Here is a 24,387-nt window from a genome sequence, read left to right as displayed (position 1 = left end):
CTACAGGAGGAGGTCAAGTGACTCAGAGGCCGCCATCTTTGTTCAGGGAAGAGAACACTTCCGGTTCGAAGCTACTGGGCGGGGTGCCTTGTCTGGGCTACCGAGGCGGAACCGGGTCTCAAGCTTCCTGCGTTCCCAGCTCTGCGCCTAGCTGAACGCATAGCAGGTTCTGTTTCTGAAAGATTCAACCACCATGGGGGAAAACGGTGTTGTTTTGTTTTTTAATTATTTGTTTTTTTATTTTATGTGTATGATTTTTTGCCGGCATGTGTGTACGTGCACCAGGTGCGTGCCTTGTAAAAAAAAAAAAAAGTCATCGCATCCCTTAGAATCGGAGTTATGTATGGTTGAGAGCCCAGGTCCTTCGTAAAGAGCAACAAGTGCTCTTAACCGCTGAGCCCCCTAAAATAGACTTTTAAAAAAACGAAGAAGAAAAATTGTGATGAGCTGACTAACTACCTGCTTCCCCAATAAAACAACAGTTTATATAGCATTCAATTGCATTAGTTTATGTGCTAATCCACAGATGATTTAAAATATGCAAGAGGATTTATGCAATCTCACTGCAGACACTATGCTATTTGATATAAGGCGTTCGTTATTTCCTTATTTGCATGGGTAGTGTTGATCTCCCTGAGATACCTACAGACGACCGTACTCCCTGAATCTGGCGGTGGATCTTGTATGCCACCAGTCAGATTATGAGTAGGTCTGGCCAGGATCCGCTTAGCGCTTGCTCCCAACGCAGTCTGGAGTTAAGGAAGCGCTTGGTTAACTCTGCTAAACAGCCTCATTTAATCACATCTTCCAGAAACTGGCGTTTCCTTGATGCATAGCTGAGAGTCACTTTCAGAAACAGACTGAAATTTGTCAGTACCCTTTATTGATTGATGGAATTGTGTTTAATTAGAGGCATTGTTGAGGATGTGGCTAGGTTAGGGGCGCTCTTGAGGTCACGGTGTTCCCGTTCTGTTCTCAGGATTGTTCTAGTCTCTCTACCGTGTCTATTTGGTTTGAGGTGCACTGTAAAAGGGAATGTCTATATTTAACTTTAACCATAGCCCCCTGCTTATTATGTTCAGGGCATACGAATCCGACGTCGCCATATTGGCATCGGGTAGCTTCCGGGTTCCTCTCCTGGGTCCTGTCAAACCCCAAACTCTCAGACGTCTTCCAAGAGCATTCAGTAGTATTGAATATTTTGCTCCACAAAACAAATTTTGAAGAGAGAAGAGAGGGAAATCACGGTGATGGCTTCTTACCTCGTCCCAGCCTGAGAAGGAGTGTAGTGCATGGAATATGTAAATAATGTGTAAGATTTGTAACTGCAGACAACAGTGGAGATCTCACTAGGAGACTACTATTTTAAGGAACTGAAGATGCAACTTCCCTCTCAAATTCGAGTGTTAAATTTGAGCAAAAGTTAGTTCGTTAATTCCTGGAGAACTTTTTTTTTGGTGATCCCTAAGCCACTTCCAGTTTGTGAATTATTTGTGAGCCACCAGGAGCAATAAAAAATAAAATCGTTTAAAAATTAATATCTCATTAAGGAATACAAATTTGAGCAAGTAGAACTCTGAAGCCACATACACTTGAAAATAACACAACTCTATTTTCTGGCTCCATGACCTTGACCTTGATCCTGACCCTAACCTCTTGAGTCCTGGATACCTTTGTAACATGGAAAGAATACATCTTTCAAAAAGTAAAGATTAAAAATGACCTATTATACAAAAATGCCTATTATGTGTTTGACATCCACACTTATCTGAATGAGGAAGTGGCACTTGGTACTCTTTTGTTACCTGATCATATGTGAATTAAACCTTCAACCTAATTTCTGAGAGTTCTGGTGGACTCCTCACTCTCCCCATCCCCTCACCCTCCCCACCTCCCATCTGCATGAATGGGCTCCCTAGCCAGTGTCCCATAATGTCTCTGACTATCTTTCCCCAGCTGCTAGTGACTTGTCTTTTGCTTCAGGCCATTATATGGGAGTGCTGATAGCATTTCCTTGAAACCTAAGGACTTCCTGTTTCGACATCCATCTTTTTCACCTTATTCAGTGAAAGTAGTTGCCTGATTAAGGCAGCCAGCTGGAGTCCCCACTGAGATTCTTGGGCACCTCAAAATGTCCCCTGGGGTGAGACTTCTAAGTAAAGGAACGAATAGCAGCAGACAGAAACAATAACATCAAGTCAGGCCCTCAAGACATTCAGCAGAAACTAACTTTGGAAGTTGAGGCAGCAGGCTGAGTATCACACATCTGAACTTTCAGCTTCTTCCATCCATCCATCCGTCCGTCCGTCCGTCCGTCCGTCCGTCCGTCCGTCCATCTATCTGTCTATCTATCTGTCTATCTATCTATTATTTATATTGTGGAATAAAGAATAGTAACTTTTGGTCTGTTTTGATGTTGTCTTCCCTCCCTGTCACACAGTTAACAGGACCAACCTACCCTCCAAACAAGGAGGGTATCCAAACAAGATACTATGATACTAGGAGACAAACATGTTTCAGCCTGAAATAGGGAGTGGGGGGGGGGCAACCCCACATCCAAATCCAGCTTCTGGTGATTTCAAACAGGACATAACAATTTATCAATACACTACAGATTCTATGTTAGTTTAGCTCACTAACAGTATCTCTTCTATCCTGGAGCCAATGACCTCCCTTACTATGGGGTTTTTGACCATATTAGGGTTACAGGCACACACACACACACACACGCACGCACGCACGCACGCACGCACACACGCACTCCTTCCTGTTGAACAGGTCTGAAGTCCAATCATAGACAGTTGGTTATCCCCATGACACTGTGCATAAGTAGACACATCTTGTTTGGCAGCTCGGTCTTAGAGTTTTTATGTTCACAGTTGGGTAAGGCTGTTGATGCCTTTTCTCCCCAGAAGCCTTCATGTCACCTTGTGGAACTATGAAAGCTAGCCAGCAGAGAGGATGCTTCCAGCTCAGTTCTCGACTGATTTCTCTACATCATGGAACCAAGCTGTGTAGTCTTCAGAAGTAGGTGGGGTCTTATCATATATTTCTGTTGGGTGAATAAAAGAATGCCAAGAGAATGTATTATTTTGGGGAGGGGGCACTAAGACCTTTTTAACTAACAAGTCATGATAAGGTATCTCACCCCAATGCATGTCCAGTTTTGCCAGAACCATCTATGGAAAACGTTATCTTTTGTTCTTTGTGTCTTTTGTGCCTTTGTCAGAATCACTTGGCTGTATGGATGTGAGTCAATTTCCAGGCTCTCTTTTTTTATTCCACGAATTATGTATATGCCTTCACATTAATTACATACTTATTTGTATGTGCATGTGTATAATACATGCATGTGGGTGCATATGCATAGTACACTTGTTAGGGTCAGAGGATAACTTGCAGCAATCAATTGTTTTCTCCCACTGTGGGTTCCAGGGATCAAACTCAGGTTATCATTCGTGCTGGCAAATGACTTCTGTGCTGAGCCATCTTGCTAGCCCATATATCTGTTTTGTTTGTTTGTTTGGCTTGCAGAGAAAATGCTTTCATGGAACCAAGATGTCCAAATCAAGATACCCTGTGCACAGCTGTCACAGAGAACAGTAGAGGTCCTAAAGAAGAAATTGTATTTTGGTGTTGGTAGCCAAGAAAGAAGATAGTCTTTGCCCTCTTCCAACCCAAATAGCTTAAACTACCAGACCAGTCACTTCAAGGTACATTCTTGGTTTTGGACCAGGAGATGAATACTTAAGTTGGAAAGACACTTTGGGCCAGTGTGCTTCTCACTGGGATGAACACAGGGCCCTCAACATCCTGAAGTTTCCCAATCAACCATTTATGTAGGTATAAGCCCAGGCCCAAGTCTGAGTATCTCCTGCAACTGTCCAATCAGTTGAACTCATGATCTTCCTGCCTTAGCATCCTGATTGCCTTTTAGGATTACAGGCTTATACTGTTATGCCGTTTACCCCAGAGACCTGATCTATAAGGAGGAAGGATTTACTTTGACTCATAGTTTCAGAACATAGTCACTTAGCCTTGTTTCTTTGGGCCCAAGGTGGCACAATTTCGATGGGAATATGTGGTGGAACAGAACCCGTTTATAGTGACTGGGAAGGGTCTCCATATCCCCTTCAAGGCCATTTCCTTCATGACCTATCTCCCTCCCACTGGTTTCCACCTCCTAAAGATTGTACCATCTTACAAGAGTGCCATGGGCTAGGGACCGAGTCTTTAATACATGGCTTTTGAAACATTTCAGATCTCACCAGTAACACCTTCCAACTTTATTTTTGTTTCTTACAAGTCTTTGCATTTCTAGATGAGACTTAGAATTAGCTTGAATTTTTTAGAAAATCTATGGGGTTTGGGTTGGAATTAACATTGCTTTTGTCCATCAATCCTACCCCACTTCCTTTCACATGAAAGGAAACCAGTAGACAGAGTTCTATGCTTGGTCCTTCTGTCTTCACAACGAGTCATGTAGATTGTAGTTGTTTTTGTTTTGTTTTGTTTTGTTTTCTCTTTTGCTTTTCACTCTTTGGTCTTTTGGGGACCCACCACCCAACTCCCAAATAAATACATACAGAAACTTATTCTTTTTTATGAATGCCCAGCTTTAGTTTGACTAGTTTCTAGCCAGCCTCTGGGCTTTTTCCTTTTCTTCTGTATATCTTACAGTAGCTGGCTACATGGCTACATAGCTGGCCCCTTCTTTTCTTGCTCCTTGATCGTGCTTGCTTCTTCATTTCATACTCTGACTGCCAGCCCCTCCTATCCCTCTCCTACCTTGCTATTGACCGTTCAGTGCTTTATTAGACCATCAGGTGTTTTAGACAGGCAAAGTAACACAGCTTCACAGAGTTAAACAAATGCAGCATAAAAGAATGCAACACACCTTCGCATCATTAAACAAATGTTCCACAGCCTTAACAAATGCCACACATTTTAAAATAATATTCCACAGAAGTAGCTCTTTTATAGCCTCCCTTGGTTTCAATTCATGTGTCATCAGGAGACATCTAACTTCATTTAACCAGTCCTCTCTCATTGCTTCCTAGCTTTGCCAGTGTTTTTGTCATTGTAAACACTGGGGTAGTGCTGTAGTCATACATGTGGCTTCCCCTGTGGGCAGAAATATCTATACAAGGAAAATGAGAAGTGTAATGACTAGGTCAAATTTTAACGGATATTTCTAAATTGCCCATATCAGAGTTTCATCAGTTTATAGTTCTGTCAATAATAAATCAGGTTTGTTTTGTACACAGCCTCACAGGTGGGTTTACCAAGCGTTGTTAGGTAATTTCTCTTTGTTAAGGTGAAGCATATCTATCTATCTATCTATCTATCTATCTATCTATCTATCTATCTATCTATCTATCTATGGGCTCATGTGGCCTGGACTGCATGATGTAGCTAAGGATAATTTGAAGTTATGGTCCTCCTGCCTCTACCACCTGAGAGCTGACATTATGGGCATTTGCTACCACAACTGGGTTTTTGCTTGATTGTTGTTGGTTTTCATTGTTATGTTTTTGAGACAAGGTCTCACTGTGTGGCTTAGAATTTCCTATATAGATCAGGCTGGACTCTAACTCACAGAGTTCTAGTTGCCTCTTCTGGAATTAAAGGTGTGTGCCACCATACCTGACCATACCAGGGTTTTTACTTCAGAGCCAGGGATGGCGTTCAGGGCTTTGTGCAATCTAGGCAAGCATTCTACCAACTGAGCTATAACCCCAGCCCCTATTTTCATTTAATTTATCACAGGTAAATTTTAATTCCAAAACATTTTATTATCCCCAAAGAACACCCTGGAGCCATTTTGGTGGTTAATTGTATTTCTTCTCCACTAGGCTGTGGTGCCTACGTGGTCAAAGTCTAGATATTGCTTAGAAGATGTATACAATATTTAGATCTTTCTATTGAGTTCCACGAAGAGTAAGGAATTCTGCTTTCAGATTCAGGATTGCAATGTCAATCTCCCGCCAAAATGTCAGCAGGCATCCTGCTGGCAATTTATAGGCCACCACTATTGTATAAGCTAATTCCTTAACATCTGTTGCTTTCTAGGATGTGGCTATTGCATACATCAACTAACAGCAGCCGTGGTTAACTACAAGATCAAGCCAGTCAAAATTTCAGCATGGATGGGAGACGGTCCCCAAGACCCTGTCCCTACTGGAGGAGCTATTGGCAGTTGATGGCCGTTGCAGGAGGGAGAGTCACTGTCCTTTGGGTATTTGGCTGCTGGTAGGTTGCTCATGCCCCAGTGAATGGCTATATTCCCATGCACCATGTGGTATATGGGTAGTGCTAATTCGACTTAGGGAGTTATTGATAACAACAATAATTTTAAAAAAAGACATGAAGTTGGGGCACTAGAGGGAGATGGAGGGCAATAGTGATGGATGGATATGATCAAAATGTACCATATACATGTATGGTTTTTCAAAGAACAAAAATATTATTCATAAAAAACTTTGTTGACCCATCCCCTCACATATTCATGTTCTCTATTCTCCCCCTTCCACCCCTGCCTGACAGTGGCTTCCTCCATTTAAGGTGTATCAAGGTTCACCCACGTTTTAGCATGTATCAGTATTTCATTCCTTTTGTAGCCAAGTTGCACTCCGTTATATACATACCATAGCTGTTGGTTCATCCACCTGCCGATGCAGCGGCTGAAGCTGATACCTTTGGGCTGCTATGGACACTGGTCTGTGTTTGCTTGAGTGCCTGTTTCTAATACTGTCAAGTATGTGTCTCAGAGTGGACTTGCTGAGTCAAACTGGCTTCCTCGGCGATGACATTACTCTCCATGTCCCCTGGAAGGACGGAGAGTTCAGTTTCTCCATTTTCTTTAGTATCATGACTGTGTTATTGACTGTGAAGTGGGCTTTCATTTTGAATATTCATCTATTTCATGAAGGGTCTCCCGAATTCATGTTGGCCTCAAATTCACCATGTCTCTGATAATGACCCTACCGGCTTCATTTCGGTTTTCACTTTCCGAGTGGCCATACCTTGAACGTCTTCCCATACACTTATCAACCATATGCACAGATACTCGGAGAAGTAGCTGCTGAAGAAAATATTTTTCCTTTTTCTTTAAGAAGTGTTTTTAACCGTGTGGGTGTTTTTCCTGGAAGTATGTCTATGCATCACTTGTTTTCCCAGTGCCCATGGAAGACGGAAGAAGGAGGGCTTCAGATCCCCTGGAGCTGGAGTTATAGATGACTGTGGGCTGCCATGTGGGTGTTGGGAATCGAACCGGGGTCCCCTGGAAGAGCAGCCAATGCTCTTGACCTCTGAGCCGTAGCTCTAGCTCGTAGATTCTGCGGTTGTTTTAGGAATCCCAACTTCCACCTCCCCCAGAGATGTACTTCAATGTCTTGGCAGGCCTTCTCTTTTATAGCTGCATCACACATTTTATTGTAACCGTAACTTGCTAGCAGATTCTGAGACTGGAATTTTAGAAGCCATTTTGTAGTTTTCCCAAGCTTCGTTCCCATCAAAGGAAGGCAGCGCCTCTTGAAACGTATTTAACCTCCATTAGGGTAGATTTTGTTATCACATTACCAGCTCTCAGTGATCATTTCCTCTCCATCAGATGTCATTCCAGAGCAGTATCTGCTATAGGACGTGACTAAGTACCTTTAGGTGGCACTGTTGGGTTGAAAATATCCCAACCAAACCTATTGTGACTTTGCAAGCCTTCAGTTTCACAGGCTGCTCAGAAATCTCCTTATACTGAGAAGGCTAATTAATACCTGCCCCTCTCCTCTCACCCCACACACCCACAGCCTGACACCCTCCCATCACCCGCTGCTAATCATGCCTCCCAAAGAAGTCCTCACCCAGAGACTCTCGATGGCATAACTGCACTTTGCTGGTTGAGGCTCATCATCTCTTCCTTTCAAGTTCTACTCCTGGCCCTATACCCAGGTCATGACACCTCAGTTCACACAGGGACTCCTGCCCCTCCTCCCCATTAGCCCCCTCACTTACTCCCATTCACCCAGTCTCTGCCAGCTATCTGGTATATACTTCCAGAATAGCAGCTCACTTCTCCTTTCTCTTGTTCTCCTTCCAAGGAGTTGAGAGAAAGTGGACTGGAGTGGACTTTGTCTCACCTCGGCAGTCATCCCCTCTTCTTTCAAAGTCTAATTGCCTTTCTTAGCCACATCTTCTCTAGTTTCTTGCACCATCTCTAACATTATTCTTCATGGCCAGCGGAGCCCTAATTTCTTTCAGGAACCACCACTGCACTAGATTCTTTTGACATGTACTCCACACTTTGCAAAGTAAAACAAAGCAAAACAAACCCCAACCGAACAATAGGAGCTAGGGATGTTATTCAACAGGGTACTTGGCTGGTATTCACAAAGCCCTATATTGCTCAACCCTGAATAAATGCAGGCTTGGTGGAACATGCTGGAAACATCAGCACTGGGAGGTGGCCACAGGAGGCTGGAAGTTCAAGGTCAGCCTTGACTCCACAAGGAGTTCTAGCAGCCTGGGATCTATGAGAGCCTGCCTTACAAAGGCAATAAAACACAAAGCTTAGCAGGTTAAAAGAGAAAGCCATTAAGAGAACTTGCTGTTTTTCCAAAGGACCTGAGTTAAATTTCCAGCATCCACAACAGGTAGCTCACAACCATCTGTTAACTCCAGCTCCAGGGGATCTGACACCTTTTTCTGGCCTCTACAGGCACCAGTACATACATGGCATACACACCACCACCACACCACCACCACCAACAACAACAACCACCCAACTTCGACAACTATTTTACAGTTGGAAAGTGCAGCTCAGTGGAGAGCATTTGCCTAACATATCCAAGACCCTGGGTTCAAACCCCAGCACTGCAAATAAACACAAAATACATACATAACTGTACAAATATAAAATTATACTTCCCAAATATTTTACTAAAGCATTTATTTTTTTAAACAAAAATATACATTAAATCTCAGATTTACAGCATATAGAAATAATTTATGATTTGCATTTTAAAATTATTAATATTGCACCCAACAGTGTAAGTCTTTGACACATATGCATTGTCAACTTTTCCCACCATTCAAAATGAAAAGGAAAGTGAAACCTGAAACTGACCAAATTACACAAGCTAAATTTTCGTAAAACACAGAAAGAGGGAGGGAGGGAGAGAGAGAGAGAGAGAGAGAGAGAGAGAGAGAGAGAGAGAGAGAGACATACAATTCTTCTTATTTACAAGATAAAGTTGTAAACTTTCAGAAATTCACCTCCAGAGGATAGGCATACATTCTTTGATCATACCTAGACAATGCATTATAAAATTACAATTAAATTTTCCTGTCTTGTGTACAGAAGATAAACTACATACATGGCTTCCTTTTGGGAATTCACAGACTGATACAAACATTTGGAAGGGGAAAAAAAAACCTACTGTAACCTATCTATGTCTTCATTTAGAGTAGGGAAACTATGTTGTATAAAATTTTTTAAAAAATGAGAAGAGTCCCTGAAAAAAATAAGTTAACTTTTCAAGGATATTTTCCTTAATTACCTAATGGTTTTTCAAAATAAAAAATACTGTTCTTTTGTCTTAGACATAAGACAGATGCCTGAATGAGGCTCCTAGAAGATTCTCATACAATACTTTGTAGGAAGGGGTAAACAAACATTTTCTTTAACAGATAACTGTGTAAAATAGTCCCAAATGTATCATCAATGCCCTCTGGGCTTTTGGTTTGTCTAAACTTATTTGTATTGAACAGGAGACCGCTCCTTCACTTCCAGGAAACATAGGAGGAAAGTTCCCCCAAAGACTCCCTAGCAGGTACATACAAGTTCCAGACATTGTGACAAACAATGTACAAAGCTCACACTGAAGAACCAAGCAGTGGAATCATTCAAGCAAATGTGTACATACAATCTCAATGTTTTAAGTAAATTTACAATAGTTATCCTTGGCTGAATGCAGCCATAGGCAGCACTTTGAATACACTTTGTAGACTTTATACACTTTCACCTGTTTTGAGTAGTAGTAGCAACTTTCCCATCAGTTAATATTCAAGACTTGATGACAAAGTGTGTCTGCCCGATAATGCATCCAGTGGCTCATAAGAGCTCAAGTGGTGTTGTCTTCCAAAGGAAACCACAGTCAAATTTTCAGTAGGTGCTTTTCTGTTCTTTTCCAAATACTTCATTTTAATTGGCCCATAATTGTGCATATTTATGGGATACCATTTGATATTTCTTCCTTTTGGTACTGAGATGGGACCTAAGACCCTGGCTCTACCACTAAACCACAAGGTAGCCTGCCATGGGGTATGTGTATACTGTACAAAACAATGTTGACATCAGGGTTTGTCCATTTCTTCAAACAGTGTCACTTCTTTATGTTGAAACCATTCAAATCCTTTTCATTTAGTATTTCAGAAATATACATTCCATTATCATTATCCATAGTCCTTTACCAAGCAACAAATCCCACAGTTTATTTCTCTCATATAAGTAGAACTTACTTAATACTAGTTAATAATGTCTTCAGATTTTAAAAATCAATTTTGGAAAATTAAAGTAGGGAGTCAAACCACTTGGTACTTCAGGGAAACGCTAAAAGATGAAATAGTAAAAATATGTAATGTGTTACTGAGCCTGTAGTACATCAAACCAGAATGAAACATTGCATTTAATCATTCAATCAAGGACAATTGTCTTAAGTTTTATAACTTGGTATAAAGCAACATGAAGCCATTCACAAACTCTGAAAAAGTCACTAAACCACTTTGTGTCAGGTGATAAGTATTACGAATTTTTGGTTACTACACTCATAAATTAAAAAGAGCTTTTTAAAAAAAAACAACAAAGTGACAAAGCAGTAGGAAGTGCATCTGAGAAATCCATGCTTGGGGCCGCAGATAGGACAGTGTAATTGTAATTTTATAGTGCAGTAGTGTCCTTTGAGCTGAAACGGAGAGTTTTCTAAATTCTGCTGTCCTCTATTGGATTAAGATGTTCCCTTTGAATCTCAGCAGACATAATCAGCTGAGTAACAGTTGGTGGCTTGGCTTTGCTACTGCTTAACAGCTCAACCCTAGAAGTTTATTGTCCTCGGTAGCTTTGTGACAAATTCAGTTTGTCTGTTTTTTAAAAAAAGGTCCTGAGTCTTTCATTTGGAAAAAAAAAAAAAGACATTTCCCCAGCCTTCAGCTCTCCACTGTACGTCTGTACTCAGCGGTGCCTTCTGCGATGATGGCATCCAGGGGCGAGCGCTTCTTGCGGATGCTGCGGCCTGAGGAGATGAGGTCCGCGTAGCCCCTCTGGTGCGAGAAGGCATAGGCTGAGCGCCTGGAAGATGCTCCCCTCCGGAACACGTTCTGCGGCCGTTTCCACTGCTCTTCAGCTTTCAATCGCTTCCGATGCTTCTGGATCTGGGTAAAGGAAACCATGAAAAGAAAGTTCTGAGAAGCAGAGGACTCCTGGATAACAGGAGTTGAACAGAAGCTAGCTCCCACCAAGGGGCTGCAAGCATATCCCTATGCATGCACAAATGTCCCACTCAGCAGGATAACTGGATATGGAGGACCCAGGAGGTTGGGAACTGCTTCTATCATCCTACAGGTAGAAATTGGGAAACTATGGCCAGACGTGGTAGCCTGTGGTGATATATTGTTTATGATCTAGTAAAGCCACTGAGGATCAAAATGCAAAGCCAGCCACAGCCATAGAGCCACACAATGGTGATACATGCCTTTAATCCCACCATTGGCCCCTGTACTCAAAAGGTGGAGGTGTCTTGGAGGACAGCCTGGTCTACCTTGCAAGTTCCAGGAAAACCAAGTCCCTCACTTTTCCTAAATTAGTGGCTCATTTCTGTCAACTTGACACAATCTAGAGTCATTTGAGAAGAAATATTAATTAGGACAACACCTCCATCAGATTGGCCTGTCTATGGGGCATTTTCTTGATTAATGGTTGATACGGGAGGGCCCAGCTCACTGGGAGAGTTCCACCCCTGGGCAAATGATCTTGCATAGTGTAAGAAGGCAAGCTGAGCAAGTCCTGGAGAACAAGCCAGCTTTTAGTTTCTGACTCCAGGTTCCCATTTGACCTCCTGCCCTGACTTCTCTAAGTGATAGACTGAGGCCTAGGTAGGAGCTACAAGCTGAAGTAAACCTGTTTTCCCCTAAGAAGTTGGCCATGGTGCTTATCAGAGCTATGGAAAACAACAGAACAGCACTCTTTGTGAATCCCAGGGTACGTGGGCATATGTTGAAGACAAACCTCTACAGGTTTTTCCTTCATGTTACTACATACTCTCTCTCTCTCTCTCTCTCTCTCTCTCTCTCTCTCTCTCTCTCTGTGTGTGTTTGTGTGTGTGTGTGTGTGTGTGTATGCACATACACAAACATGAATACACATGGCTATGGAGGATTGTTGGTTGTCTGGTATCTTTCTTAATCACTTCCACCTTAATTTTTGAGTCAGGATTTCTCTTGGAACCAATTCTGGAGCTCACAGATTCAGCTACGCTGTCTGGCCAGTAAAGTCCCAGGAATCCTCCTGCCTCTACCTCCCCAGCTCTGGAATTACCGGTGCATGCAGGGTGCCAGGTAAAGTTGTTTATGTGTATGCTGCAACCCAGACTCAAGTCCTCACACTTGCCCTGCAAGCACTTTACCAACCCAGCCCCAGTCTCCTCTCTTGTTTACCTGACGCTGTCGACTGTCAATGTTCTCCTGGGCACTGAAGGGGGCTTACCCAACATCCACTTCCTGCATTTCAATAATATGCTGATTTATAAAAGTGGGTGCTCCTTCCTCTATAGTAGCATCTTTCATAAAACATGAAGCTTTCTTCCTTGCTAGGTATTAGTTCAACAAACTATGCAACCTAACTCTTGACAGATGAGACCTGAGAAAAGTGTGTATTAAAAGTTCTCAGGATGCTGAGGGAAGGAATGGAAGCCTCCTCTTTTCTCCTGTTTATTATCAGCATATCAGATGTGATGCCAGCAACTACCATGGCTGTTTTCTAGCACACGATGAAACTAATACTGAAGACATTCCCCTCAGGAGAGTTATAAAAAAGCAACATCAAATAGCTCAACCAACTGGGCCTGAAGTCTGCTAGTCATTATGCAAGGGCAGATGACATGTTATTTTTGAGACACTGATTATATTATAGGAGATAACATTTTGCTTTAAATAATGTGTGTGTGTGGGACCCAACCCATTTGCATGGCAAAAAGTTAATATAATTGTAAAACGGAAGGGTCAAAACATGCTACATTGTATGGACAAATTATATGAAGGTTCACTATCTTTCAAGATGGAATTAAAGAGAAATAGTAAAACACCAAAAGTCTGATCAGAGTTCCCATGAACTGAGAAAGCTGCAGGAAAGGTAGTATTGGGAAATGCTTTGACCACTGGAAGGGACACTCAAATAGGAGGAGAGTAGGTCTGTACCTTATCACTTTCTGATGGCCAAATGGTCATTGACAAGAAACGGATGGCAACAACAGGCAATAAGCATACTGCAACAGTCAGGATGATGGTCAACCAAATATATGGCTGTCTCAGGGCATTGGAAGCAGTACCTGGAAAGAACATGGCAATGACTTACAGAGACACTTTGGTGCTAAGGTCATAGTTTGCCTTCCATATACTTGAGCAGACTGTCTAGGGTAACATTTTATAACCAGATTTACCCCCACAAACTGTTCCAGAAATGAACATTTTTTTCTGCTTTCTGTTTTTGTTTTGGAGACAGGGTCCATGTCATATCCATCCCCCCCCCAACCCCCCAGCCTTCAGGGTGCCAAGATTACAAGTGTGATCCACCACACCCAGTCATGAATGCAGTTTTTTTTTTTTTTTTTTTTAAACCTAAGACCCAACAAAGCCAAATAAGAAGGGTCAGTTGATTGCTACAAGTAGATAAACAGGAACAAATGGGGAAGATGCTTTTGTTAATGCTGTACCAATAAACAATGGAAAATCAGAGCTGGGATGTAACTTGAAGGCAGAGCTGATACTTCGAGAGTGCCAGGCTCTGGGATCATTTGACAATAGAGACTTCCCAAAACAAACAAACAAAAAAAGTTAAAATGAACAAAACACCTTCTACCTTCCAGTTTTGGCTGGAAGCTCCAAATATTGGCAGCCCACAGTGTTTTATACAGGTCACGTCATTCAATCTACTCTGAGCAGTGGAAGCGACCGTCTGGGTCACCCCAGGAAACTGAGTTGAGAACTTAGTAAATTTGCCCAAGAAAATACAGCTAGTCATGGCAGCCCCAAGACTGAAACCGGCTCTGTGACTGGAGGCATGTTTTATCGGCAGAAGCTAGAGATTTGCTGTCTAGGCTTTTACATCAGAAGTAGCCATTTGATTTCTAATATGTACAGGTGATCATATACATTTCCCCAACAGCAAATATCTAGAGCCAAATTTATCACAATGATTTCTGTACTTACAAGAATTTATGAAATTAATTTTTCTAATTGAAACTCTTTTATTTTTTAAATTAGCACACAAGGTATTGGGTATCATCGCAGCATTCTGGAAACAGTGTGTTTTAGTAGTCTGCCTCCCACTTGTCTTTCCACAATTATTCTTAATCTCCAAACAGAAGTCCCCCCATCTTTTGCTCTTTCATGTCCCTTTTGTCCATCTTCCATCCTCCCTTGCCATGTATTTTTACCCTCTCTTCTTCTTTCTAGTTTTTAAAGTTTTACTCATATTTATGCATATGTGTACACAGACAAACACTTGCACAACCTTTGTTTTTAAACTACTAAATATAAATTAGATTTAAAAATATTTCACATAGAAATATTCTAAGTAAGCATTTAAAAAGTAAGGGAAAAACCCCTACAATTATGGAAACTAGCTGGATGATGGGGGTGTACGCCTTTTATCCCAGTATTGGGAGGCAGAGGCAGGTCGATCTCTGTGAGTTTTTGAGGCCAGCCTGGTCTACAGAGTGAGTTCCAGGACAGCCAGGACTGTTATACAGAGAAACCCTGTTTCAAAATAACCAAAAAAAATTTATGAAAATGATCTCCATCCAGAGATGAAAAGCGTTACCATAGCAACAATCTTTTATGACCCAGCAACTGGCCATGAAGTCCCAATCTTCTATTTAGAAAAAAAAAAAAAAAAAGGTTATGGGAATTTTTTTTTCATCATAAATCCAAACTATTTGAGAATCTCACCAAGTCCAGCTCAAATCTATTTTTATATTTGTGATATTTACATCAGTTGGGATTCTGTCACTTGTCAATTTGCCACCTTTTAAAAATTTAACAGTTTCATTAATACTTTGAGAATTTCATACAATGCATTTTTAAAATTTATTTTACATGTGTATTGGTATGAAAGTGTCAGGTCCCCTGGAACTGGAGTCACAGACAGCTGTGTGCTGCCATGTGGGTGCTGGGAATCAAACCTGGATCCTCTGGAAGAGCAGCCAGTGCTCTTACCTGCTGAGCCATCTCTCCAGCCCCAACCTCTGGAGCTTAAGCCATTTTACATAGGTATAATCATTGGTCCCATAGCTCTGTTTATCATTAATTGAACTGTTGTTCCAAAGATGGACCCAACTTTTGAGTTCTAGGTTTCCATGGTATTACTATTTTGATGTTTGATTAGTTAATTTAATATTCTTAAGTCTTTGACCTATTTCTACCCCCTCCTTTAAAAAATAACTAAAACTGTCATAGCAATACAGTTTTTGTACAAGGAACCTTAGAGTAGAAATACCTGGTCAAAATGCATGAAAAGTTTTATAATTCATTGTGCATTTTCAGATAGTGTTTTGGAAAGATTAAACTACACTACAGTTCTTTCGGTAATACATGTGCACTACATTTTTCATAATTACTAATATTGGGTATTGTGGGAGTGGAGGAAAGGCCTTGTTTATCTGCTGCCTCCTCTTTTCACCTCTTTCTGTAAAGGCAGAGACTTGCTGTGTAGCCCAGCTGGTCTGGAGCTCACTATCTAGACCAGGCTAGCCTTGAACTTGGAGCAATCCTCCTCTATCTTTATGGGCTTGGATTACATACACATGCCACCATTCCCAGCCATTTAATGTTCTGTTTAATTTTTTATTATTTTAAAAAATCATGTTTTATTTATTATTTTTAGTTGATACAATTTGAATTTCATTTTAATTTTTAATTTTAAATAGAGTTTTATAATGCATAAGGTAGATGTGGAAAATTACATAGACAAATGCAGGAAAATAAGAAAGATTAAATGGAAGAAGTTTATTAAAAAATAGAGGGGAAGATGTTGAATGATGATTAAAAATAATGAATAAAAAAGGAGGAAGGAATATATTTATTGATAATTTGTGTGGCCCAATAAATGCTATGACTTAAAGACAAAAAATAGATTTTTATATAATATATTCTAATTAAAGTTCCCCTCCCTCAACTCCTCCTAGATCCTCTCTAGCTCCCCACCCACTCAAATCCACAACATTTTTTTTCTCTCTCATTAGAATACAAACAGGCATTTAAAAATATAGTAAAATAAAAACAAGTCAGAATAGGTCAAAACAAAAAAACAGTCCAAAAAAAGAACCACAGAAAAAGCGCAGGAAACACAGAGACACACACGTTCATATATACAGAAAAATTCATGGAAACACAAAACTATAAACCATAATATATACAAAAAGGAGCTGTAAGGTTAAAAAACAAAGACCAGACAATGCATTGTGATACAAAGAACCTCCAGAATGCCACTGAGTTCATTTTGTGTTGGCAATCTACTGCTGTGCATAAAATTATGTTTTAAAATTGTGTAAGAGCTGTGCACGCATGCGTGCGTGCGTGCGTGCGTGTGTGTTGCCTGCAGAGGCCAGAAGAGGACATGGATCCTCTGGAACTGGACTTACAAGCAATTGGGAGCCACCTAATCAGTTCCTGGGAACCGAACTTGGGTCCTCTTCAAGAGCAGTATGCACTCAGCCACCAACTCATCTCTTTAGCCCTACCTTTTCATCTTAAAAAAAAAAAAGCTTAATTGATTTTTATGTTTATTTTGTATATATGAGTATGTGAGTAAAAGGGTGTGTGTGTATGAGCATGTGTGTGTGTGAGCATGGGTGTATGTTGTGTGAGTGTGTGACTGTGTGTGTGTGTGTGTGTGTGTGTGTGTGTGTGGCTATGTGAGTGATGAGTATATGTGTAAATATGTGAGCATGTGTATAAGTGTGTGTGTGTGAACACAATTTGTAGGTGGAGGTCAGAAGACAACTTGTTTGGGGAGTTCATTCGCTGTTTCCACCATGTGAACCTCGAAGAATGCCACTGGCTTGGTGGCAGGCACTGGTATTAACCTGCTGATTGATCTTGATGGTCCAAGCTATCTAATTTAACAGATGCAGAGTTATGTCTTAATATGACATAACTTGCTTAGACCCTTCCAAACAGCTACTACTAATCTTTACTAGCAAACTTTTTTAAAACATCTTTTTAAAAAAGATTTATTTATTATGTATAGTGTTCTGGCATGTATGCCTGCAGGCCAGAAGAGGGCACCAGATCTCATTATGGATGGTTATGAGTCACCATGTGGTTTCTGGGAATTGAACTCAGAACCTCTGGAAGAGCAGCCAGTGCTCTTAACCTCTGAGCCATTTCTCCAGCCCCCTACTAGCAAACTTTTATGCTTTATTTACTTTCGAACTTATCCAGTGATTATATCAGAATGTAACCTAGTGATGTTGATCTACACTTAAACATTTGGAATCTGAGAGATACCAACCTGTGAACTGAAATGCAGATGGAAAGAGCACATGTATTCCCGCGCTATGGAAGTCAAACATGATGCCAAAGTACAGGGCGATGCTTCCAAAAATTGAAAAAGCATTCACAAAGGTCCAGTAGGAAGTATCCAAGCCAATCTGTTGAGAAACCAGAGAAAAACAGAGTACTCACTTGGGGATGCAACAGGAAGAGAAAGGATCTAAGAATTCTGAAAACAGAATTTGGCAATTTGGGTTTGACCAGTCAACAACCTGAAACCAAACCATCCTTGGCTCAAGCAAGACAGAGGAACTATGCTAAGATGAGGGACAGAAAGAACATTCTTCCTCTTCTTTTCTTTTCTTTTCTTTTCTTTTCTTTCCTTCCTTTTTTTTTTTTTTTTTTAAGTGACAGACATGCAGGTAACAACAGATAGAGGATATGGTCAAGAAAAGGCACATACCTGAAAATTGACCGTTATTACTAGAGCTGAGGCCACTGTGACAGCAAAGGACTGGTAGTCTGAAGGTGCCTCTCCATCCTGTCCCACTGTTTGTAGGTAAGCACCAAGTGGTATGAAGAAGAGGACCATGGATGTTAAGACGCCATGCAGCAAACTGACAAAGAATTTCTTGTAGTTGAACAGCAAGTCCCTCTGTCCCACTACATACAACCCGGGGAACCGGAGGCTCAGTTTGTCACTCACATCCTTAAAGAGAAAACAAAGTTAGAACGATTAGTGAATACCATTAGGTAAACATGTGGGTTTGTCACAATTTGTATCTTGTATCTCACAAACAGCTGCCACTTGCACCTGTGTTTTAGAAAGGCAAGCAGGAAGCCAGATCAGTATTTCTGTGTGGAGACATCAATCATGAAGCGATCACCAGTATTTTATGTTTACAGAGAGTAGTATGGGGGTTTTATTACGGCACTAGCAAAGACAATCAATTAGTAATGGCAAAAAATATGTGGAGATTATTTTTAACCTCCTGAGATAATGAATTTGTATTATTACAGATCTAGAGGAAGAATACTCACATAGAAATTGATAAACTAACCCTTAATTACCCCCATTTATTTATTATTAGTTATTCATTTCCTAAGACTGGCTTGTCCTTCAAAATGTGATTTAGGAATTAAATATACCAACTTTGGAAAGTGTTAAAATTTACTTTTTAAATCAACAAGTTATTATTGTTAATTAACATTGCTAAGTTAATCAAAGGTTATTGATTTTTAAATCAATAAGTTGTATAAAACATGCTGGATTGTCAGGAGTCTGAACAGCCAGATGTCTGCAAGGAACATATAAGCACTCTTGCTAATGATGAGTTACAGAAACTCTTTTCCTGAAAGAACATGAAGCAGTTATTGTTGTTTGACAGGTGGACTAGGGCAGACTCAGGATGAGTAAAGCTGGTAGAATGTACTGATGTGTTTGCTGTCATCTCCCTGGAGGTGGATGGGTTTGTTCAGAGCACCCCAGCCCACAGCTCCTACCTGGTCAAGCAGCCCCATGAGGAGTACAGGCAAACTGGAGTACAGCACATTGTATAGGGTGATAAACCAGTCCTCATACGCCGTCTGCAAAGGGAGGACAGAGGCTCTGTGTCATGCACAAAGACAGATTGCAGGTCTGCTTTCTCCATACAGGATTGTCCCTTGACAAGTAGGAACGCTATTCTGAAGAGAAAGCACTCCTCAGCTACTCATGTACAAAATGTGAGCTTGTCTATGCAGTGGGTAGCACCACAGAGCTTTCCATAGCATCAATCTTCTCCAACCCTTTCCTTAAATGTGTGCATGGGAACACTACCAAAGGTTTTGCTAAAGCCTTTGCTTTAGTCAGAATAGGACTCTATTCTGACAGATAATACTAGAAAAATCAGTGTTCATTAATTTTTTATAGCTTTAAATTATGTGTTATGTGTGTGCTTATGAGTGTGGGTGGGTATGTGCACATGAGTGTAGATTCTCACAAATACCAGAAGAGGGCTTTGGGTCCTCTGGAATGGGAGTTACAGGTAGTGTGAGCCGCCTGACAAGAGTATTGGGAACCAAATTCTGGTCTTCAGTAAGAATAGTGTGTACTCTTAGCCTTGAGACATTTCTCCAGTCATGTTCACCAGTTATGTACTTTCTTGTTAGTGAATTATAATTTTGAAACTCGATTGGAATATTTAAAACTTTTTTAATACTTGAAAAAGAATACTAAAATAAAACTAGTTCAGGAGGACTGGCAAGGTGGATCAGCAGACAAAGACCCTTGCCACAAAAGTCTGGTGACCAAAGTTTGACCCCTGGAGACCAAGTAAAGATAGGAGGAGAGAACTGACTCTACAGAGTCGTTTTTCTGACCTCTCAATGTGCACTGTGGTACATACGCACCTACAGAGATGCACTTACAATCAACCAATAAAATGTTTAAAAGAACTAGCATTTTATTTATGCAGAAGTTCTACTGAACAAATAGTTTTAAAGGACTAATGTTCTATTACCTGTGCCGAGTAGCCATTGAAGAAGGAGTACCAAAAATGCACTAAAGTAAACGCAAAGTTCTTGTAAAAGAAGTATCGTAGGAACTTGCACATCCTTATGTAAGACCACCGGCCATGGACCAGCAGCAACCTCTGCAGATATCTGAACTGAGCAAAAGAATAGTCACTGGACATGACAGCTTGCATTCCTTCTTGTCCACTTATTCCAACACCAATGTGGGCAGCTATGGGGCAGAGGGAAAGAAACGATAGGTCAGACACTGCTTTTAAGTCAAGGCATTGAGCGACTGAAGACTTTCCTCAGCAAAATCAAAACAAAAGCTCTTGCAAACCATCCCCCACCTCCAGCTCCTGATTCAATTCAAAGTCAGAGGGACAAGTGTGCTAGACCCACAAATGGGACTCCATAAATACTTGTGATAGGATCTCAGGTGGGTGGTGAATTCCATTTGGATTATCTGCCCAATACATCAGTCATCTCTTCCACCCACAGGGTGAGCCCCAGGCACCCTTATGGGCCCCAGATGAGTCAGCTGCATGTCACTTATGGTAGATATGCAAAACTAGCCCTATCAACCTCCATTCTCCCTTTGTTGTAAGTACAGAAGGCAGGAAAGCAAATAGGTATACCTTCCCAGACTGCTGTAGTTGGTTTCATTGGGACTGCAGGCCCACAGTTTACATCCACTCATGACTTGGAAACTGAGGTGACCTGGAGCTTACAATTGCCTTCCCTTTTTGACATTTTTTTTAAAAAAATTATTTAACTTTATTTTATGTGCAATGGTGTGACGGCATCAGATCCCCTGGAACTAGAGTCACATGCATTTGTTAGCTGCCTCGTGGGTGCTGGGAATTGAACCCAGGTTCTCTGGAAGAACAGCCACTGCTCTTAACCGTTGAACCACCTCTGCAGCCCCCCTTTTTGACATTTTTGTAGTAGAGTTTGTATCCATTTTTCAGCTGCCCAGATATTGATAGACAACCACAGAGGCTTCTTGATTGAGAAACTCTTCAGAGGGACCTAAAAGTTAGAAGCTCTCCTAGTGAACTTTTCTCTCTTTGGGATCCTGGAATTAGCACAGAGGTGTGCTAGTGTCTAGAAATACCATGTAAATTATCTCAGTGTGGAATGGATTTATTTTTTTCTGAAGGTTTCTAAGAGAGCAAGAAAGACAGGCAGGCAGGCAGACTGACAGGCACTGGGCTCCCCATATAATTGTAGGTCCTGATTCCAATGTCTTTCTGAAGCCTGGCTTTTTAGCCAGGGTGAGACTTCTTTAAACATTTTTGTTTGTTTGTTTTAATTGATTTTATTTTCAGATTTTGTCCCATGTAGCTCATATGCTAGTCTCAAACTCACTTTGTAGCTAAGGATGGCTTTGAACTCCCAATCCTCTGCCTCCACCACCTGGTGGAGTTCTGTTCTACCATGTCAGGTTTATGTGGTGCTGTGGGTGTCACCCAGGACCTTGTACATGATAGACAAGGAATCTACAAACTGACTTACATTCTCAACTCCTTTATATCCTTTTAAATGATTTTTTTCTCAAGCCAGCTTTGTCTTCTAACATTCCTAATCAAAATAATTTTAACTGATGCTTCCTTCAGTTTTCAAAGGCCCACTTGTAGTTTTAAGACACACACACACACACACACACAGCAGAGGAAAAGGTTTCCAGAACTTTGTTAATCCATTTAATAGTCATTAAACACATTTTCAAGTTAGAAAATCTGTAATTTTGTCCAGGTCTTAAAAATTAATGTAAACATTGACAGTGAAGTGTTTTAGAGAAAATGTGTTGGAGAACACACCATCACTCCAACCTCAAGAAGTAACTTCACAGGCTACAGTTTCCAAATAGAAAGAAGCCTCTAAAATCTGGTCCCAATTTTGAGCCCAAAGTATGAAAAATTGAAAACATAATTAAAGGAAATTGTCCAGGCCCATGTTTTCAATTATACTTTGTGGCTCTAATAGCAAGAAGGGGAGAGGAGGCTATGGGAGGGCATGGGAAGGTATGGGAGGGATGGGAGGGCATGGGAGGGCATGGGAGGGTATGGGAGGGTATGGGAGGGCATCGGAGGAAAGGAAGAAAAATTGCTCTCATTCAGTGATTTATAACTCTTTTCAAAACACATAAACAGTGTGTACAACCAGTTGTGGTTGCCAAAATGCTTTCCTACCAAACCATGGCCTCCTTTGTCTCTGACCAAGCAACAGAGAGAAATGTTGAGATTCCCAGTAGGCTGCCAAGACCCAAAGAAGAGGCACTCTCTTAGGCCCCTGTCTGCAGTCCTTTAACTTTGCCATGGAGAAGTGTGTGAAAACCAACACAGACAGAGTTCACAGGGTAACTGAGGACGGATGAACTAAGGCAACACTGTTTCCCCCTAAAATCCAAACAAAAACCTAGTGCTGTTGTTTTGCCAAAAGATCATGTTGTCACATTGCCTTCTGGACAATTTATGTTCATTCCCATAGTTTGGTGCTGTCTCAACCTTGGTCAGAGGCATTTTTGGTTTTGTTTTGCAGTGGGCAGCTGTTGATGCAGACACTCAAAACTGGCTACAGTGCTGAGAATAAGTGACCACTGAATGCCCAGCTCTAAGCGGGACATCTATATTGGGACATCTATAGTGATACCCTCAGGACAGTTGAGGCAGGAAGAATGTAAGAGCTGGAGGATGGGCAGGAGTTCTGTGAAATGCTGCCTTCAAGACACAACATGGCTGTTACAGGCATGGACTTACAGCAGCCATGGTCACCTGCATAAGACCTGTACAAGACGAGGGCAGTCGGTAATTCTATGGGTGAGGGAGGGGCTGATGAGGTCTCACCTCAACTCAAGGAGCTATTGCCACCTGGTTGATGGCTGATGGGAGTTGGGGAGTAAGTTTTCTTCAGGGGTATGGCTCCAGGTAGGTTGCCGGCACCTCAATTTTCATGAAATCCCAAATGCAGTCTAATGACTCACTAGTAAACACGCCTTCATAATTCCTCAAAACTGATTACTTCCTAAGGCTTCCTGCCTCTATTTCATCTCTCTTAATTCATGTGTATTCTCAGGGTCTAAGGCCAAGAAGAGGCAACACTCATTCAGCTCATGTGAGACATCTTCAGGCACAAGATGGGTAAGGGCAACCTCCAAGAGAGTGTGGAATTTTTGGTAGGGGCAAAAGCAGGCGGCATTTTCTCCATTTCTAGGAGAGTGCAGGAAACATATTAGCCAATGGTCGGATTACTTTTAATACCTCAACTCCACTCTACCCTTTCTATATATTATTCTCTTAACAAGTTGTTATCATCATCCCAAGTGTTTGCATGTGAGTACATGCGCATGTGTGAGTGTGTGTATGCAGTGTGAGTGCATGTGAGTGTTTGTGGTTTTGTGTGTGTGGGGGTTGGCACATGTGTGAAGGTAAGACTTTCAGGAATTGGTTCTCATTTCACTGTAGGCTCTGGAGACTGAATTCAGGTCATCAGGCTTGGTCCTAAGCACTCTTATATTCTGAGCCTTCCTGCTGGCCCAGTGTAGATTGTTCTGCTTAGAATATTTTTTTAATTAGCATACACAGCATTAGGTTCTGTTGTGGCATTTTCAAACAAAATGTGTTTCTGTTGGTTCTCCCCCCATCTTCTTCCCTATTCCTCTAACTGCTACCCCCTGTACCCTTCCTTCTTCCTGCTCTCATAGGCTCCATTCTATTTAAGATCTCATTTGTGCTATTGCCCCCTCCACTGTCCTCAACACCTCCTCCCTAGCCCTTCTGATGACCTTTTTTCTAGCATCATAACCTACCCTACATGCATGCCCTGTTACATGCATGTTTATGAACATTGTAAGCTGGAATCTGCATATGAGAGAGAACATGGGATTTCTATCTTTCTGTGTATACTGTTCTTGATGCAGCAGAAAACTTTTACAGATAGGAACAGGCACAGATACCATTTGGACAACTTCTAAGTAGATCCCAGTTTCCTATATTTCTATCCCAAATGGATGCTCCTCAAGTTACATATACTAGCGAGCCTTCTTGCACACACACACACACACTTATGTGTGCATATTTATCATATAATAATATTAATAAAAAAGTTAAAACAACTTGGGCTAGCCAGATG

The 24,387-nt window shown here is 41.2% G+C and overlaps 1 protein-coding gene and 1 long non-coding RNA gene across 2 annotated transcripts in view; one reads left to right on the top strand and one right to left on the bottom strand.

Annotated features, from left to right (window-relative positions):
* The first annotated feature begins 25 nt into the window (after positions 1–25).
* LOC103163359 lies at positions 26–7,187 on the top strand. Its single transcript, XR_003482795.2, has 4 exons — positions 26–166; positions 2,913–3,031; positions 3,535–3,713; positions 6,073–7,187. It is a non-coding gene; the product is annotated as an uncharacterized LOC103163359 (long non-coding RNA).
* A 3,986-nt stretch (positions 7,188–11,173) lies between these two features.
* Atp8b1 (ATPase phospholipid transporting 8B1) overlaps positions 11,174–24,387 on the bottom strand; it is a 62,102-nt gene continuing 48,888 nt past the window's right edge. The window contains exons 22-27 of the mRNA XM_035440120.1: positions 20,262–20,485; positions 19,264–19,347; positions 18,224–18,469; positions 17,780–17,918; positions 13,465–13,595; positions 11,174–11,424 (exon numbers count right to left, since the gene is read on the bottom strand). Of these exons, the coding sequence (XP_035296011.1) occupies positions 11,200–11,424; positions 13,465–13,595; positions 17,780–17,918; positions 18,224–18,469; positions 19,264–19,347; positions 20,262–20,485 (1,049 nt within the window). The 3' untranslated portion in view covers positions 11,174–11,199. The remainder of the gene's footprint in view (positions 11,425–13,464; positions 13,596–17,779; positions 17,919–18,223; positions 18,470–19,263; positions 19,348–20,261; positions 20,486–24,387) is intronic.

This window comes from Cricetulus griseus, chromosome 2, assembly GCF_003668045.3.
Source record: "Cricetulus griseus strain 17A/GY chromosome 2, alternate assembly CriGri-PICRH-1.0, whole genome shotgun sequence".
Lineage (NCBI taxonomy): Eukaryota > Metazoa > Chordata > Mammalia > Rodentia > Cricetidae > Cricetulus > Cricetulus griseus.
Note: the sequence above shows the minus strand (reverse complement) of the source record. Positions and strands in the feature narration are given on the sequence as shown.